Source organism: Eptesicus fuscus, chromosome 12 (assembly GCF_027574615.1).
Source record: "Eptesicus fuscus isolate TK198812 chromosome 12, DD_ASM_mEF_20220401, whole genome shotgun sequence".
Lineage (NCBI taxonomy): Eukaryota > Metazoa > Chordata > Mammalia > Chiroptera > Vespertilionidae > Eptesicus > Eptesicus fuscus.
In genome coordinates, this window is record NC_072484.1 from 66,369,787 (window position 1) to 66,389,049 (window position 19,263).

At 52.8% G+C, this 19,263-nt stretch overlaps 1 protein-coding gene across 1 annotated transcript in view; it reads left to right on the top strand.

Annotated features, from left to right (window-relative positions):
• The window catches only part of PREX1 (phosphatidylinositol-3,4,5-trisphosphate dependent Rac exchange factor 1), a 172,450-nt gene that overhangs the window by 138,280 nt on the left and 14,907 nt on the right, over positions 1-19,263 (top strand). Inside the window, exons 16-29 of the mRNA XM_008159188.3 lie at positions 1,938-2,080; positions 3,371-3,463; positions 4,399-4,547; positions 6,252-6,337; positions 7,244-7,380; positions 8,054-8,174; positions 10,177-10,364; positions 10,643-10,804; positions 11,670-11,880; positions 12,311-12,587; positions 14,749-14,955; positions 16,260-16,348; positions 17,574-17,656; positions 17,816-17,906. Coding sequence (XP_008157410.2) covers positions 1,938-2,080; positions 3,371-3,463; positions 4,399-4,547; positions 6,252-6,337; positions 7,244-7,380; positions 8,054-8,174; positions 10,177-10,364; positions 10,643-10,804; positions 11,670-11,880; positions 12,311-12,587; positions 14,749-14,955; positions 16,260-16,348; positions 17,574-17,656; positions 17,816-17,906 — 2,037 coding nt within the window. The remainder of the gene's footprint in view (positions 1-1,937; positions 2,081-3,370; positions 3,464-4,398; positions 4,548-6,251; positions 6,338-7,243; positions 7,381-8,053; positions 8,175-10,176; positions 10,365-10,642; positions 10,805-11,669; positions 11,881-12,310; positions 12,588-14,748; positions 14,956-16,259; positions 16,349-17,573; positions 17,657-17,815; positions 17,907-19,263) is intronic.

Sequence of the window (19,263 nt, forward strand, 5' to 3'; positions counted from 1 at the left end):
GCTCTCACTTCAGGCACATACGGGGAAACTGAGGCTCACCACTGAATCCTCACAGCCACGTCGGGAAGTTGGTGCTGTTACTACCCCCGTACAAGAGGAAATAGAGGCTCAGAGAGGCTAAAGGGACATGAAGTTGGGAAGGGGCCGAGCAGGGATTTGAACCTGGATCTGGGCCCATCTCACAAGGCAGGCCAGCCGCCTCAGCTGAAAGATGGCCGTGGTGATACCTCACCTTGCTGAGCTCCTGCACTCGGAGTCCAGCTGTGTCCTCAAACATTTCAGCAGAGACACAACATCATGCCGCTTCTTCCCACATGTTTACAGTGGGGGGAAGCCAGCCAGCCCCCTGGGGCCTGGCTCCCGAGCTCTGGGGAGGGCAGTAATTTGTGTGTCTGCTCTCTCAAGAGGTAAGAGGGGTGGCCTGAGAAAGAAGCTCACACACAGCTAGACATCCCGGGAAAGGGAGGAGGAGGAAGGGAAGGCCGCCTGCTGCTTCTCTTCAGTTGCCACACTGGCGGCGGCCTCTGTCTTCAGGGGTGGCGGGGACTTGGAGAAGCGGAGGCAGCGGGTTTCCCTTCTCTCAGGGGCCTGCCTCCCTGCAGCAGGCGAGGCTGGGCAGCATGGTGAACAGGAGGAGCTCTGAGACCTCGGGCAGTTTATTTAGCTTCTCTGGCCTTCGTCCCCCCCTCTGTCGTAGGGGTGCAGCAAACCCTTCCTTGCCTGAGGCGTAAGTGAACCTGAGCCGCCATCCGTGGTGAGCCTGGCACTAGTAGGTGCTTAGCTGAATTGTAGTTCACTGGGACCAGGTCACCTTCTGGTGGTTACTGGTTATTTTTACTCATTTTCCTGGCTTGTCTCAGAACAGAGGCCAGAAGCTTTTTCCTGCAAAGGCCCAGCTAGTCAATGCGCTAGGCGTTGTGGGCCATGCAGACTCTTGCAATGACTCACCTCGGTCATTGGGGCACCAAAGCAGCCCCAGACAATGCGTGGGTAAAGGGGCGTGGCTGTGTTCCAAGAACACTTCATCTGTGGAAGGAGGCCGTGGGCTGGATCTCGCCCGCAGGGTCTGAGTTGGGCGGCCCCCGGTCCGAAGTGTCTCCCTGGGGCCTCTTCCTGGTCATTACTGAAGTTGAGCTCCTGCTCACATATTTGATGCCCATTTGAGCTCACCCCTCTGTTCATTGCCCATTCATAGCCTTTGCCCTTCATCTATGCATTTCCCAGCCTCTTCTAGTTGATATGTTGGCGTTTCTTGTATATTCCAGATAGTTATTCCTTGTTGGCTTTAGACATTGCGGAGCTTTTTGTATCTGCTGTCTGCCTGTGGCCTTCTTGTTGAAAGGAAGTTACAGGGCTTTTTGGAGGCTTTGAACCTGAATCCCCTTTCCACCCTAGGACAAAGATATTCCCCTGCATTTTGTTTGGTGAGTTTTAGTTTTCCTGTTCATATTTAGGTCTTCAATCCATCAGGAGTTTATTGTGGTATAAGTGTGAGTAGGGATCCCATTTTATTACCCCCACCCCCCCTAGATGGGTTGCCTGCACTATCTGGAATTCTCCATGTGATCATTCATCATCCATCACATACTAAGTTCCCGTAAACACACCGTCCTCTTATGTGATCTCTGTTCTCTTCCACGGGTTCTTCATCTGTTTCTGCGGTAGTTCCACACTGTCTCGGTTACTGTGGCTTTGCAGTCTGTCTTTATAGCAGGTGGGACAAGTTCAGATTTTTCAAGAGACGTTAGAAATCCAGACTTTCATGTGAAAGATCCCAAAACGTTAGTGTTGGCACGTGATTCCATTGAATAAAACACGGTGCCAGCCAAACCAAATTTGTCCAGGGGCTGGTTCCGGCCGGTGGCTGCCAGCTGGCACGCGGCTGACACCTTCCCATGTGCGCCTGACCACGTGCTTGTGTGTCTGTGGGTTTGCAGTGCTGGAGAAGAGCGAGTTCAAGGATGAGTCGCAGTACTTCCGCTTCCACGCAGACGAGGAGATGGAGGGGACCAGCAGCAAGAACAAACAGCTTCGCAACGACTTCAAGCTGGTGGAGAACATTCTGGCCAAGCGCCTGCTGGTAGGAGCAGAGCTGAGCTGCTGCGACTTCCTTCCCCAGACCCTCCTTCCGATATGGCTTCACATGTGGCTGGAAGACCTTCAGATGTGGGCTCGGCTTGGAGCACCCAAGAGCGTGGGTGATTCTAGGTGGCGGCTGGCAATGCTGCCAGGAGGCCAGGTCACCACTGGCCAAGACTGCCTTCCTCACAAAGGAGATCGAGCTTACGGGGCTGTGTTGCTTTTCCTTCCCATCTCCCCTTGTCCACCCTGCAACCCAGCCTCGCATTTGCAGAGAGAACGGCCTCCTGAGATGACTCACCCTGCAGACCAAAGCCTTAGGTTTTCTGGGCTGGCACCCTGTCTGTCCAGTTGCTGTCCATGTCCTTGCAGTTAAGGTAGAACATTTATTTGAAAACCCTAACACGTTAGAGTGTTGGCAGATAGTTCAGATAGTTTGCCTGCCAAGCCCACCAGGTCCTGTCCCTCTGTCTACCGCGAGCAGCAGCCTTCACTCAATGCCTCCTCCCCCTCCCACCGCCCCCCTTGTCTCTTGAGCAATCAAGAGACAGCTCAGAGAGGTTAGGTCTCTTGCCGCAGCCAGGGTTGGGGCCAAATTCTGAATAATATGAAGACAGCTCCATTAACTTCTCTCCTGCAGTACTTCTCGGGTGGCCGGACACCTTTAGATTTAGTTTGTTCATTAGGCCAGTACATTTAAAAAAAAAAATGTTTTTATTGACTTCAGAGAGAGAGGAAGGGAGAGGGAGAGAGAGATAGAAACATCATTGATGAGAGAGAATTATTAATCGGCTGCCTCCTGCACGCCCCTCACTGGGGATCAAGCCTGCAACCCAAACCTGTACTCTGATTATGAATTGAACCATGACCTCCTGGTTCATAGGTTGATGCTCAACCGCTGAGCCACACCGGCCGGGCTAGACCAGTGCATTTTTATTGAGCACCTGCAGCATGCCAGCAGGTGGAGGGACAGTGGTGAGAGACTGCCCTTAGGTGGGGAGGAGAAAGGAGACAGGTGATGAAAAGTAAACAAATACGAAATCAGCACCAGATCGAGGTACGAGCTAGGTGGTGTGTCTTCACAGATAGGTATAGAGCACCTACTGTGTGTCTTGGGTGCTGTTTATTCTGTTCCGTTATGCTCTCCACCCCGCACCCTTCCCCCTTGTAGATCTGGGGCCTGAGGAGCCAGTAGGATCACAGGAGCCGTGTGGGGCCAAGGCAGGGCTGGCTCCAGGCCTCCCTCCCGACTCCACTGCCTCACCGGGTCTCTCCTACTTCGCGCCCACAGATCCTGCCCCAGGAGGACGACTATGGCTTCGACATCGAGGAGAGGAACAAGGCTGTGGTGGTGAAGTCGGTCCAGAGGGGCTCTCTGGCCGAGGTGAGGCCTCTCGGAGGGGCTGTGTGGGTAGGCGAGTGAGGCGTCTCTCTACACATTCCTTGAGGCAGGCAGCAAATCCTGGAATGTCCTTCCTCCCTCGCTCACTCATTGTCCATGTGGGGAAACTGAGTTCAGGCCTATCTTGTCGGCCTTCTCCTGGAGCTGGGACAGCCCTTCTGCTCAGGGCGGTCCTCCCAGTGTGTGTGCGACTGGCACCCTCTGCTGGCCTGATGGGGAGGTGCAAGGAAGAGATTGTGAATCAGCCGTGATAAGGAAAAAACTAACCCTCCGTGGCCTGAATAAGACAAGTTTGTTGCTGTCATGGACACAAGGTCTGCAAGGAGGAAGGAGAGCGAGTCTGTGGCAGGCCAAGGCTTCAGCCCCAGGTCCTCGCAGCTGCTCATTGGGGTGTGCGGCTGGGTAGGGAGAGGCACCTGTCATGTCCAGGCGCCTGCTTGCGTCCGTGTAGTGATTAGGAATGCGTTTGGCTGCAAGTAGCCACCTGCTCGCCCCACAGTGGCTGGAGCCATAGGACTTTGCTTTTCTAATGATCTAAGTGGTTAGAAGGAGGTGGTTGCAAGTCTTGGTTCAGGGTCAACATCTCTTTGACTTTGGCTGGCCATGCCCTCCTGGTCACAAGGGGGCTGCCCCAGTTCGATGCCTCCTGTCCTCATACGGCAGGGTGGGAAGCAGGGGTGGGCCGCAGCAGTTTCTCCTCGAGGGAAAACGTCTTTTCTGTTAGTGCCTCCAGCCGGCTTCCCTTCATAGCTCCTTGGCCAGAACCAGTCTCACCAGCCTGCAGAGGGGAGGGACTGCTTACCACACAGGGGGACTGGTTGCCCTGGGGGGTCACTCTGGTCATGCTTAGTCCCTGGGGCCGGGGTTGTGAGGAGGACAGGAGACTAGCAACCTGGTGTGCATGTCTCCCCGCCAAGATGGCTGGCCTGCAGGTGGGGAGGAAGATCTATTCCATCAACGAGGACCTGGTGTTCCTTCGGCCCTTCGCAGAGGTGGAGTCCATCCTCAACCAGTCTTTCTGCTCCCGCCGCCCCGTGCGCCTCCTGGTGGCCACCAAGGCCAAAGAGTGAGTGTCCCCAGGGGCCTGGTGCCCACCGACCTTCCTCTCAGGTCGAGGAGTTGCCTGAGTGCTGGGGATGGTGGGGGCCGAGCCTTCCCGGATCCCCGTGGGTGGGGCTCATTCTGCAGGTACAGGACACGAGGCTGCTGCCTTCAGTCATTCGGCGGGTGTTGATCATGCGCCCGCTGTGCCTGGTGGGGCTTCAGGCTCCGGGGATCCAGCCACGCCTGGATGGGTACATTTCAACCCCTCGTAGATCTCAGTCTGGTTGGAGGGTAGAGCAGGAGACGAGACTAACACAAACAGTGGAGAAGTGAGAGGCATACTGAACCAGCTGGTAGTAAGTGTGGGCTGATACATAAAGCTGAGAAAGAGATGGGCGGTGTGGAGGGATGGTGGTTAGGGTGCCACTGAGCACTGAGGTGAAGACCTGAAGGAGGCAAGGAGGGAGTCAGGGGACTTGTGGGGGAAGAGGGCTCCAGACAGAGAAAACAGCCAATGCAAAGGCCCGGGAGGAACCTGGCTGGTGTGTTTGAGGAATAGTGAGGAAGCTGATGTGCTGGAACAGAGCGAGCGGGAGGGAGGGATGGGTGATGAGGTCGGCCAGACAATGGGGCCTTGTGTCCATAGTACTGACCATGGAGCCACTTGGAGGCTCTGAGAAAAGGCGAGGCATGATCTGATGTAGTTCTGGCAGAGTCCCTCTGGCTGCAGGTGAAGACCAGATGGTGGGGGGCAGAGGTGGAAGCCGGGGAGCCGTGAGGAGGCTGCTGGACCAGCCTGCGTGGCAGCAGGGGTGCGGTGAGAAGTGGTTGGATACCAGATATAGGTACAGGGAGAAACATCTTCTATTTTAAAAATCGTGCATTTGGTTTCCACTTCTCCCTTCTATTTAAGGCAAATGCTTCCCAGTTTTCTGTTGACAGGCGGGATGGAAAGTTTTAATATGATCATTTCAGTAGAAAGGCAAGCCAGTTTAGGGAAAACGATGGATTGGGTGGCTGGAATGGGGAAGTGGCAGAAGCCACCCAAGTGGAATGAGCCCGTCTTAAGTCTGGCAACACCTGGGGTTTGAGAACAGGATCCCAAGAGCCTGGCTTTCTCTGGCTGGTGGGGACGGGAGGGACGGTCCTGGAGGCCATGGTGGGGGACATGCCCTTGGGGAAGCAGGCAGCTGCATCGAAGCCCCTGGGTGAACGATGCCCACTGCACAGTCCTGAGCGGGGGCCACGTGCTCGGCTCTGGTGTCCCACCTGCAGGACGGCCAAGACCGCGGCTTTCACACCGTGTTCTCTAGAGGACACGTGTGGGCTTTCTTCTAGAGTCGGCGCCAAGCTGTGTGGATCACGTCTCACCTTTCCATCCATGATGGTTGCCTAGAACTTCACTGGCAGAGGTGTTGCTCTGGCCACCCAGAGGCCTCCTCCCACTAGGAGTGAGGGCAGAGGGAGAGGGTGGTCCGGGATTTCTGTGTGTGGACTGCAGCTCCGTGGTGGGCCGTGCTCCAGACGAACTGGAGGCCCTGGTGGGGCGGGCTTCGGTTGGGCTAAGCGAGGTTTCTCTGTCTCTCTGGGAGCTGGAAAGCCTGGCACTGCTATTATTTTGGGCTGGATTTCCCAGAAGTCCTGGAGGCGGGGGCTCCCCAGCGTGGCCCGCTGGGCTGTTGGGAGTGATGCTGCCCTTCCTTATGGCTGCTTCTGCCTGCCGCAGGATCATCAAAGTCCCTGACCATCCGGAGGCTTTGTGCTTCCAGATCCGTGGAGCTGCCCCGCCCTATGTCTATGCTGTCGGGAGAGGTGAGTGGGAGCCTAACAGACAGGGGGGAGCTCGGGAGACCCATCCGTGTGTGTGATAGGAGTGCAGAGCCGCCCAAACCACTACCACCAGGCCTGTGCGCACAGCGCACCATGCAAATGCGAACACCCATGGGGGTCAGGCAGTTACAAAGGAGTAACTGAGAGGAGGACGAGAGGGAGTGGTGAGGACTATGGCAAGGTGAAACATACCCATTTACTCTACAAGAGACTCGTATTCCTCAGCTCAAGCTCGTTGCCAGGCAGGAGCTTACCAAAAGTCACACAGTTGGTTAGTGGCAGAGCCAGGGTTTGAACCCAAGCCCCTGGGGTCCAGGCCTGTGCTCGGTTCATCCCCTCCAACCATCACAGCGTATAGGCCTGGTATTGTTTCATGTACAAAGCTTGGCATTTCACTTGCATTTACAGACCCTTCATATTAACCACACAGAACCCTGGGGTCCAAGGCCTACAGTTTGGGAATTGCGGGATAGCTGAGAAAACATGCATTTGGAGTCCTATAGACCTGGGTTTGACCCTGGCTTCTCCTAGCAATGTGACCTTGAGAGAATTACTTTGCCTCTCTGAGCCTCTGCGTTCCTGTCTGCCAAATGGGGCCCATCCTGGTCCCAGTATCACAGGTTGCTGCGGGATTTTAAAGGAGATGAAGTTTTAGAGTGAAACTCGTTGCTATTTCTCTGAGCCTCAATTTCTACTTCTGCAAAATGGGAATGCCGGTCCCTGCCCTGCCCACTGGAGTGGGTCAGAGAGTGGCTCCTGGGTGGGAGGGATGGAGGTGGAGTGTTTGGGGATGAGTGGAGGACAGTGTTCATCTGGATTCTTGCCCTTGCCCGCACTGCTCAGGCCCTCCGCCTGGCATTCAGCCTCAAGCACTCCTGTCTCCCTTAGGGTCAGAGGCCGCGGCCGCAGGGCTCTGTGCTGGCCAGTGCATCTTGAAGGTCAACGGCAACAACGTGATGAACGACGGTGCCCCAGATGTCCTGGAGCACTTCCAGGCATTCCGAAACCGCCGGGAAGAGGCCCTGGTAAGCCACCCGAGGGGACCAGGGGGGCCCTGCTCGGTGAGGGGCTGGGGCTGAGGGCCACCTTTCTCTGGAAAGAAGCCTGAAGGCATCATGGTGTTTGGGGTCAGGTAGGGCTGGTGGGACTGAGCTGAGGTTAGGTCCTCTGCCCCCTCTGCCTCCCTAGATAGGAGGAGCTGGGCTGTGATACCTCATGGCCTCAGTTTCCACAGCTGTGAATGGGTGTGATAAGACCCTCTTTTCTTACTACATAGGCATGCTGGGCAAATGCTTATGTTGATGGTAAAAATTGATGTTATACTTGGGTTAGGGGCTGGGGTTCTGTGGAAGGCGGTACTTACTTATCGGGTTATCTGAGTGTTTATTGAGCACCTGCTGTGTGCCTGACACTTTTCTAGGCCCCGGGGCCACAGGAGAGACACGTTTTCTGCACCCATGGGTCCGCCGTACATTTTCAAGGGCTCCCCCCTCCCCTGGCATCTGTGTGGAGTATAGACTACAGAGGGTGAGGGCTGAGGGTGGCTGGAGGTCCCTCAGGAAGGTTCCGGAGTGAAGCCTTGGGGGCCTCTCCAAAGGAGGTGTCACCGCCAGGCTAAAAGCATTTGCACCTTTGCCCGTCCCTTCCTCCCTGGCTCCCAGCGCCACGGCTGCCCCTCTTGCTCTGCTCCCCTCACAGGGTCTGTACCAGTGGATCTACCACACCCATGAGGATGCTCAGGAGGCCCGAGCCAGCCAGGAGACCCCAGGCGAGGACCCAGGTGGCGAGGGGGCCCCGGAGGAAGACCAGCCCGACTCAGGTAACAGGACAGGTGGGCAGAGAGATAGAGACTCCAGCGGGGAGCTGGGTCCTCTTCTGTGTCCTCACTCCCTTGTGAGCCCCTCTTGCTGCCATCAGTTCTGTGTTAGTTTCCGATAACGGCTCTAGCAAAGCACCGCAAACCCGGTGGCTTCACACAGCACACGTTTATCCTCTTGCAGTTCCGGAGGTCGGAGTCCGAGATGAGGCTCGAGGGGCTAGAATCAAGATGTCAGCAGGGTTGCATTCTCTTTGCAACTCGAGGGGAGCACTAATTTACTTGCCTGCTTCAGCCTCTAGAAGCTGCCTGTGTTCCCTGCGCCACGGCCCCCTTCTGTCATATGCGGAGCCAGCATTGTTGGCCCGAGTCCTTCTCTCCTTGCCACCTCTCTAACTCTGCCTCTTCTGCTTCCATCTTCCCCATGTAAGAGCCCTTGTGATATCATTGGTCGACCTGACTCATCCAGGATCACCTCATTGTAAAGCCATCTGCTTAGAACCGTAATTCCATCTGCAACCGTCGTTTCCCCTTGCCACGTGAGAGCGTGCAGTCCAGGGATGAAGATGCGGTTGTCCTTGGGGCCATAATTCTGCCTACTACGAGCTCCCACATTTATCTCCCTAGTGCAGCCTCAACCCTGAACTCCAGACCTGTCTTTCTACCTCCTCCCCGGCCCCCTCCGGTGTCTAACAGGCACCGCAGACCCCGCCTGCCCAAAATGGAAACGCCTGAGCTTCCCCCGAGCCTCCCATCTTCATCTTTCAGATTCTTAGGCCCTAGATCTTGGAGTCCCCTCAACTGTTCTCTTTCTTCTGTGTCCCTCCACCTTAATTCCAGAAGCGCACTTTGTTGCCCCTGTCTTCCTCATGCATCTCACCGCCTCCATTGCTGCCTGGTCCAAGCCACCATCCTGTCTCACCAGGACGATTGCAGTCGCCTGCTCACTGTCCTCCCTGTCCCGCCTCACCTCTCCTCCTATGGGCTGCTCTGAAAAAACAGAACAAAACATTCCAATGACTCCCACCCTGACTCAGGGCAAAGACCAAGTCCTCATCATGGTCTTCAGCTTCACCTCTCATCACTTTCCTATTTGCCCTCTCTGCTTCATCCACTCCAGCACCAAATGTACTTCTACCCCAGGACCTTTGCACTTGCAGTTCCCTCTGCCTGGAATGCTCTCTTTCTGAGTACTTCTTACCTCACTCACCTCTCTTCTCAGATGTTACCCCCTCAGAGTGCCCTTCTGTCCCAGAGTCTCCTCATTCTATTCTGTTTCTCTTTACTTCATGTATTAGTTAACTGTATATCATGTAGTGCCTTCTTTGTTTTCTAGGTATGTCACTCCCTAGCTGTGTGGCCTCTGAGGAGTCAGGTAGCCTCTCTGGGCCCATGTTAACTGGGACTGTATCTGGGCAACATGACAACATTAACTCAGGAAACGGAAAAGTCTGGGTAGGGTCATGTAAGCTTCAGATCCGGCTCGATCCAGGGATTTATGGAGTCTCATAAGGAGTCGCTTTCTCTCTGGTTTTCAGCTCTGCTCCCTCTGTGTTGGTTTTCCTTTTACCTGCTGTTTTATTCATGTGGTGGCTCTGGCAGCTTGGAATCCAGTTGAAAAGAGAATGCCTCCAGCTCTTTGTAGATCCAACCAAAGTCCCAGACTTGACTCTCATTGGCCCAGCTTGGGTCACATGCTCATTCCTGAGCCAGTCTCTGTGAATAGAGGAATTCTTCAGCTTGTGCCTTTGGTGAATGATGCAAATGTCGGGGGGCCTCTTCTAAGCCACGTAGACTGGGAATAGGGCACACGGGTTGATTTCTAGCGGGACAGTCTAGGACAAGGTGTGAACAATAGCAGGCTGGCAACATCGAACAGAGCTGCAGCACAGGCTTCAGTTCCCATCTGTCTGACGGGAGCTGCCGTGGTGCAGGGCCAGGGGGCTGGCTGGCAGGCTGTGGGGTGGAGCCCCTCTTCAGGGTTGACTGTCCTTTTGGCTTTCAGCCTTCCCTCTGCTGTCCATGGGTGCCCAGCTGAGCCTGCATGAGGACAGCCCTGTGGTTAGCCTGAACGTGGACAATGTGCACCTGGAGCATGGCGTGGTGTATGAGTACGTGAGCACAGCGGGCATCAAGTGTCACGTGCTGGAGAAGATCGTGGAGCCCCGCGGCTGCTTCGGCCTCACTGCCAAGGTCTTGTTGGGCACTGCCCTGGGACAGTGATATCACAAGCCTGATTCCCATTTCCTCCGAGTTAGCCTGGAGCCCTGAATTCTAGTCTCTGCCCCACGACATGGGATTTAGGAGAGTGACTTAATCTCTTTAGCCTCAGTTCATGCATCTGCAAAATGTGGCCAGTAATAGACCTGACCTCATGGGGGTGTTGTGAGGCAGACAGGAATCTCTGTAGATAAACTGCTAAAGGCCCTCCTTGAGGCAGAGTGTGTGCTCAGGAGTTTATGTTTCTGCAGATCCTGGAGGCCTTTGCTGCCGATGACAGTGTGTTTGTGCAGAACTGTGGGCGGCTCATGGCCCTGAGCAACAATATCAGGACCATGTCCCATTTCGAGTTTCGTCACATCTGCGACATCAAGCTGGAGAGCATTGGCCAGAGGATTGCCTGCTATCAGGAGGTACCTTTACCCTCAGCCTGGGGCATTTTGGTTATAAATGTTAAAACCCACCACAACTTAGCTTAGACAAATAGGAGGATTTATTGGCTTATCAGGCGTCCTCAAACTACGGCCCACGGGCCACATGCGGGTGTTTTTGCTGTTATGTTTTTTTACTTCAAAATAAGATATGTGCAGTGTGCATAGGAATTTGTTCATAGTTTTTTTTTAACTATAGTCTGGCTCTCCAACGGTCTGAGGGACAGTGAACTGGCCCCCTGCTTAAAAAGTTTGAGGACCCCTGGCTTATATTACTGAAAAGTCCAGAGGTGAACTTCAGGCATGGTTGTATCCAGGCGCTCACACAGATATCACTCTCCTAAGACCATGGCCTCTCTCCTTCTCTTGACTTTATTTTTCCATGTTGGATTCGCTGCCAGGCAGGCCTTTCTCATGTGGTGACAAAATGGTCCCCAGTAGCTGTAACCTTAGCAACCCCAGTAGAAAAGGAATCGAGAGCTTCTCTTGGGTTGGCGTGGGTCTCGTGCCTCGCTCTGTATCAGTACTAGTAACTACAAGCATGGGGAGGCAGCCTTACCTGAACCTCATGGACTGTGGGCTGGGGAGAGATGGCTTTAGCTCACGTGTGCAGCCAAAATGGAGAAATGAAGGTGGGTAGGTACTCAGAGGACCCAGATTTCTCCAAACTTTCCTTGAAATCTGGATCCAGTGAAAGGCAGTGTAGGGGGAATCCACTTGTTCATTGGAGCTATTCATTTTGTCCAATCTGGAATGTCTGGCCTAGACCAGGATAAAGTGGGAACTGGGGGGAGACCAGAATTCCCAGCGTCCTGCAGCATGACCTCATGTCCCCCACCTCTGTCAGTTTGCAGCCCAGCTGAAGAGCAGGATCAGCCCACCCTTCAAACAAGCACCCCTGGAGCCCCATTCGCTGTGTGGCCTGGACTTCTGCCCCACCAATTGCCACATCAACATCATGGAGGTGTCCTACCCCAAGACCACTCCCTCCATTGGCAGGTCCTTCAGCATCCGCTTTGGTCGCAAACCCTCCCTCATTGGCCTTGACCCAGAGCAAGGTAACTGCATGTGTCTGTTAGAAATGGTGTTTGGATCTCACACTGCAGACACTCGAACAGAAACATGTTTGGAGGTCAGCGGTCCAGGGCTGGAATGGTGGCTTCACAGTCATCAAGGATCTAGGCTCCGATCTTCCTACACCATCATCTCTATGGTGAAGAGGTGGCTTTCATCCTGAAGGATGCCTCATGGTATAGAATGGCTGCTGGAGTACCGGTCATCATGTCTGCATTCCAGGCAGTAGTTAAAGGCATATTAGCACTAAACCAAAACTTTTGTCTTGAAGTAATCTAGTGGATTAAAGTAATATTTAAAAGGGAAAATTCTCGTATTTATAGGGATCCTAGAAATGGATTATATACCTCTATCTAAGGGGGTTGTGGATGTCTGGGCACGGTTTCCAAGTGAGCTCTCCCTTTATCCATGCAGGCCACCTGAACCCTATGTCCTACACCCAGCACTGCATCACCACCATGGCTGCCCCATCCTGGAAGTGCCTGCCTGCTATGGATGGGGACCCTCAATGCCAAGGTCCCCGTGACAGCAGCTTTGGGCCAGCCAATGGGGCCCTGGGCCCAGAGGACCGGGGTCTGAGCTTTCTCCTCAAGCAGGAGGACCGTGAGATCCAGGACGCCTACCTGCAGCTCTTTACCAAACTGGATGTAGCCCTGAAGGAGATGAAACAGTATGTCACCCAGATCAACAGGTGAGCCCCGACCCCAAGAAGGAATTGAGGCTGTGTGTATGTGTGTGTGTGTGTGTATGTATGTATGTATGTGTAAGTGTGTTAGTCAGGATGCTTTGTAGTGGGGCCTGTCCTGTACACCAGGCAATTTATCAGCATCCCTAGATGCCGGGAGCATCTCTGTTCCCCAGCCATGACAAGCATTGCTAAATACCCCCTCGGGGGATGGGGGCAGAATCACTCCTGATTGAGAGCCACTGCTCTAATGAAATGATAGATGCAGGCAGCAATCATTAGTAGAGGCTAAAACTATTTGGGAAAAGGCTTGGGGGACTTTGTAACTTTAACAGAAAGAGAGACGGTGTCCCTTTTGGTGTAATGCAATGGGGCACACACACGGCACCACCTCCAAAGTGTTCTCACCAACAGAAATCGCACTGTTCTCTAATCAAAGCTCTAGGTCTCACTGCACAACTGTAGGATGTGGAGGACAGAGGATGGTGGCATGGCACCCCGGGGACACAACTGGCCAAATCCAGAGGGAGGGTGATTCTAGATGAAGATAACTGATGGGGGTTGCGGGGGGCGGGTGGTGGTGGTGGAGCAGGTCTAGGGAGGAGGAGGAGGATCAGTTAGAGAAGAGACATATCAACCAAATGCAGTGTCTGCCTAGGGTCCTGTTTCTAACACACCATCTGTGAAAAGACCCTTTTGAGACAACCAGGGATATTTGGACATGGACTGGGTACTAGATGGTGTGAAGGAATTACTGATTTTGTTCGGGATGGTAACGGCAGTCTGGTTAGGTTCAAAACAGGGTTTCTCAGCCGTGGCATATGGACACCATCTTTGTGGTGTGGTGTGCAGTTAAGATATTTAGCGGCCTCCCTGGCCTCTACTCATTGGATGCAGTCGTTCCTCCCACCCCTACCCCGCTTCAGTTGTGACAGCTAACAAATGTCTCTGGACAGTGACCAATGTTGGCCCCTCGGGAAATATGCTAAGTTGCTCCCTGTTTCCTCTGGGAGGTGCAGAATCACCCTTAGTTGAGCACCATTGCTTTAAAAGACAGTCCTTATGTGCTAGACACACATGGGGAAGCGTTTATAGGGGAAATTTATGGTATCTTAGCTAGGTTTTAAATACTCCAGAGAAAGAAAGAGCAGCAGGAAAGATTGAGGAAACAGAAATGAACCCGAGTTGCCGTTGTTGAAGCTGGCTAGGAGTACCTGCCATTCTTTATACTGTTCCCTCTACTTTCTTGTATAATGGAAATTGTCTGTGATGAAAGGAAAAATAATGTAGGGTCTTGAGCCAGGAGAGTCTGGGTTTGAATCCTGGCCCTGCTGTTTATTAGCTGTGTGACCTTGGACGAGTCTCTTGATTTCTCTGAGCCTCAATTTCCTCATCTGTAAAATGGAGCTGATCATAATACTGACCTCATTGAGATGTAATAGGATTTTATCAGCCAGCATTTATTGCTCACAGACAAGGCACCAGACACTCTTCTAAGCACTTTACATATTTTAACTCCCTTAATTTTCATACCAGCCTGGGACATAGATGCTGATATTACTCCATTGTACAGGTGAGGAAACTAAATCTCAGAGAGGCTAAATAGTTTGCTGTGGGTCTCCAAGCTAGCAAGGGGCGGCGTCGAGATTTGAATCTGGGGTCTGTCTGTTTTAAAAACCTATGCACTTGACCACTAATGAAACTCTGTGCCATGGGTTGACAAACTATGGCCTGTGGGCCAAATCCAGCCCACTGCCTCGCTTTCTTAAAATAAAGTCTTATTAGAACACAGCCACGCACATTCATTCCCATATTGTGTTTCACATGAATGAGGCAAAGTGGAATAGTTTCAACGGAGGTCGTAGGGCCTACAACGCCGAAGAGAGGTGCTCTCTGAGCCTCTGCAGCAAGTTTCCCAGTCGCCTTCTATGCCCTCGAACCTTGTGTAGCTTGGCCATGAAATGAAGAACTGCTGTTTCTCACGCCCCCTACAGGAGGGACGGTGTACGTGCTGCCGCGGAGTTGCTAGTGGGACTTTCAGGGATGGGACACACAGCACGGGGTGGCTTCCTCTGTTAGGGCCAGCGGTGAGGCCTGAGAGCAGGACCTGGCCTAGAGCCTCCGTGAAGGCCATGAGAGCCACCAGCATGTGCCTTTGCTCCCACAGGCTGCTGTCCACCATCACGGAGCCCACCTCAGGCGGGTCCTGCCACCCGCCCTTGGCTGAGGAGACCTCGTCCTCCCCGCTGGTCAACGAAGAGAGCGAGATGGACAGGACCGACCACGGGGGCATCAAGAAAGTGTGTTTCAAGGTGTCTGAGGAGGATCAGGAGGACTCAGGTCATGACACCATGAGCTACCGTGACTCCTACAGGTGGGGGCGGCTGTGGGCGTCATGTGGGGTTTGACATGGGTGGCCGGTGGGACGGGTGAGGCCACGGACCCGTGGGAAAGTCAGGATTAGAGGGGCTTTTTCCAGGAAGCAGTGGGATGGGGCACTGTTGCTAAGCCGTATGGTTCTGGGGGTTGTCTAAGCCCCCGAGGCTGACGTTTCAGGCCCTGCCGCCGTGTGGGCACCACCCGTCCATTCTGCTCCGGTGCCACTCTGCGCACGCCGATGGGATGCGGTCAGAGAAAAAGTCGAGATCTGTGGTGTGTCTTAAGACTTACATGGTTTCTGCAACAAACGTTTTATTTTTACTTGATCCAAGGAGGAAGGCAGGTTTTTCCCCTCCTAACTCTCTGAGAGGGTCTGAGTTGTTGTTTTTCACTGGTTAAGTTAATTATAACAAGATCAGTGAAGTCCTAATTAGTGGGTTAAATGGACTAAAAATTCAGTTTCCTGTAATAAACCATGTAGTGGGTGAGTGGAAGTCCTTACCACAAATAAACAAGCGCTGTGGGCTCCAGGGAGAGGTTCTGTAACATTTGATCGTGTGGGGAGAGTAGAACCTTGGAGGGCGCTTCAGTTGTTTTGGGCAAAATACAGAACTGCTGGAATTTGACATGAATGACCTTCGCCCCAGCCTCCCAGCATTCCTGTCTTTCAGTCTTCAAGGGGGTCTGACTGGTCCGTGTTTCTGGCTGAGTTTCTGTATAAGCAGATGTTCCCAGCGCCTCATGTCCATAGCCCAGGGTTTCTCCATCTCTCTGGGTTTCCAGTCTTACATTTTTGGGTCTTCTGATGTTTCCTTTAATTTTCAAAAAGGTGAAGGGAAGAATTTCAGGATTGTGGTTTTTGATTTCCATACCTTCTGGGTTTTTGGGACACAAGCTAAGAGAACATGGTCCTGTCCTCATGAGGTTCCCAGCCAGGCTGGGGAGACGAACACGGAATCGTGTGGTCGAGGGTGGCATGTGCACACGTGTCCAGGAACCAGGCTTCTCCCACGAGGGGAGTGACAGAAGTTTACTTCCAAATAAAAGCAAAAAAACTGTCCTCTTACTATTCCTGCATTTCTGTGCCGGGACCTAGAAATGTTTCTCCACCATCAGAAGGTCCTTCGGGACAACCTTCCCCGTCTCCCACTGGAGAGCGGTCCGCAGCACCCTTTCTGGACTAGTTGTCCTCCGAGGAGCTAGGGATTTTGTCCGCACTCCAGAAAGTGGGTTCTGGGTGCTGGGACCAGAGGGTGTGAGCTGGAGCTGACTCCTGTCTGTCTGTCTGCCCCTTCGCAGCGAGTGTAACAGTAATCGGGACTCTGTCCTGTCCTACACCAGCGTGAGAAGTAACAGCTCCTACCTGGGCAGCGACGAGATGGGGTCTGGTGAGTGCAGCGGCTCCTGCTCCAGGGCCGGGGGTCCCCCAGCGAGACTTGGTTTGGTTTACTTCTATTTTATTACACTTTACTCCGTGTTATTTTATACGATGGTTTTTAGTCACTCATTCAGCACATTTTACTGAGCACCCATGTTGTGCTGGGATCACAACAATGAACAAAACAAAAGATCCTGGCCCTCATGGAGCTGACCTTCTCCACGAATGTCATGGACACGGAACACATGAAAACATACATGATGCAATTAGAGATTGTGATGAGTTGCTCTGATGTCACTAGGGCAACTTGATGGTTTCCATAAAAATGACACGTGCTCAAACCAAAAATTCAGACGACATAGGAAAGTTCAAAGGAAGTACATGACAATAAGTCAGAACCCCCAGGAGTGACCAACCGTCACATGTGGAGACCATTGGTGAGCACAGTTCTGCACACATGGACAGACAGACAGACATCATACTCTATAAATTAGGTCATGCTGTACTTACAACTTTTTCCGAAAGACTGAAATTTGCTTTGATTTTAGTTGTATTGATTTCAGCGTTTAAAATGTTTGTTTTGTGATTAGGCTGTAAATCCACTTGCTTCAGAATTGAAAAGGCACGAGAGGGCGGTGGTGACAAGCCTCCCTCCCACCTTGCAACCCAGCCTCCCCGTTCCCCAGCCCCCACGGCCACAGCTGCGTTGTGTGACCTTCCAGTGATAGGCTGGGCATAAAAATTTAATTTCAGTTTGACAGAAGAAAGAGAAGCACAAGTAACGTTGACGATATTGCTGAACTTTAGATAAATATTTCATCACATAAGATATTTGGCTATAAAAACTCTCCCTGGGGAGGTTTTAGGAAGGAGCTTCCATGTGGCGGCTGATTGAACTGAAACAGCTGGGGGATGGGTCGGAGACTTGGGGTCCAGTTCCTTCTCTCTGGCTCGCAGTCTCCTCATTTGCAGAGTCTCTGAAATAAGAACAATGGCTTACAGTTGTGTAATGCTCTAGTTCCTGTTGCCCATTTTGAAGATGAAGAAACTGAGGCTCAGAGAGGTCAAGAAATTTGCCTGGTGTCACACAGCCAGGATCCGAATCTGTCAGACTCCAAATCCTCTGTGGGTTTTGGAGCTCTGCAGCTACGTAGCCTTCGTGGGAAGGAGGCTGGGAGGGTGTGAGATGGGCCAGAGATAGTGTGTTGATGGCCGTGGCTTCTTCCTTTCGCCAGGGGACGAGCTGCCCTGTGACATGCGGATTCCATCAGACAAGCAGGACAAGCTTCACGGCTGCCTGGAGCATCTCTTTAACCAGGTAGGACCTTTGTCCCCACCCCTGGCCGGACCTTGGGTTTCTCCCGTCGCCCGTGGTGAGAACCCATAAGCCAGATCCTGGGTTAGGCGCTGGGAATCAAGGGTCCCTGCAACCTGGAGGCCACAGGAGCCACCCTAACCTCGAGCCTCCTGCCACCAGGTGGACTCCATCCACGCACTCCTCAAGGGGCCAGTCATGAGCAGGGCTTTTGAAGAGACCAAGCATTTCCCTATGGACCACTGCTTGCAAGGTGAGCACCGGGGCGCCCCTCCGCAGGGCTGGGAGTGACATCCAGCATCTAACAAGGAGACGGGGAGGATGGGGAATGTGTGCCGACGGGGGCAGGGCGCGGGCTCACACTCTCGGCCTTGCCCCTCTCCTGCCCAGTGGCTAAGGGCTCATCCAGGGGTCAGCAAGTTCAGCCCACGGGCCAAATCCAGCCCATAGCCTAATTCTGTATAGACTTGACCTGAGAATGATATTTTCATTTAAAAAGAGTAATAAAAACAAAATAAAATAAAGAACACATGACAGACACCGTAAGCCCTGCAAAGTCTAAAACAGTTTCTACCTGGCTCTTTTTAAAAATATTTTTATTGATTTCAGAGAGGAAGGGAAAGAGAAGGAGAGGGATAGAAACATCAATGATGAGAGAGAATCATTGATCGGCTGCTTCCTGCACACACCCCACCAGGATTGAGCCTGAAACTTGGGCATATGCCCTGAATGGGAATTGAACCATGACCTCCCTGGTTCATAGGTCGACACTTAACCACTGAGCCACGCTGGCCAGACTACCTGGCTCTTTACAGAAAAAAATCCGTGGACCCCTGGGTGGGTCCCTGAGTCTCTCTGGGCCTCTGTCTTCCTGTCTGTAACAGGAAGGGAGGGACTGGAGCACAATTCACCAACCCTGGGGACCTTCAGCCCTCCTCCATCATGTTACCGACATTCACAGAATCTACCTACGTCTTTATATTTTTGAAAAGCATATTCATTTGCTGCCTGCATTATTACTGACATCACTTTATTGAAAAAGTGATTCCCTTTAAAAAATGTAATTTTGTAAGGAACGTTTTAAACTCCCCATATATGGAAAACCTGTATAACGTGCCATGAAATAACGATGACCGTGATAAACTCGATGGAAACAGCCACAAAAAATGTCGTCATGCTGCACTCAGGTTCTGCTGCCTGCCCAGAGTGCTTTGCTCTTTCTTCCCTCATGAGAAGGATCAGTAAAGAAGTGTTAAGGACTCACCCACCAAATTGGGACTTACTTCTTGACATGATTGAGAGAAAAAGAATTGACATGTATGTCCTCCAACCCACCTTCCCTCCCATTTACCCATCCCACCTACCCTTCTACCCACCTACCCACCTACCTATCCATCCACCTACCCATCCATCCATCTACTCCCCACTCATCCATCCATCCATCCATTCATCCATCCATCTTTCCATCCATGCATCCCCTCCCCACGCATCCATCCATGCAGCTATCCATCCAGTAAATAATTCCCAGGAACCACTTGGTGCCAGGCTCTGTGCTGGGCACTGGAGGCCCTGAGATGAATGTGACACTGCCCCTGACCTCCAGAGCTCCC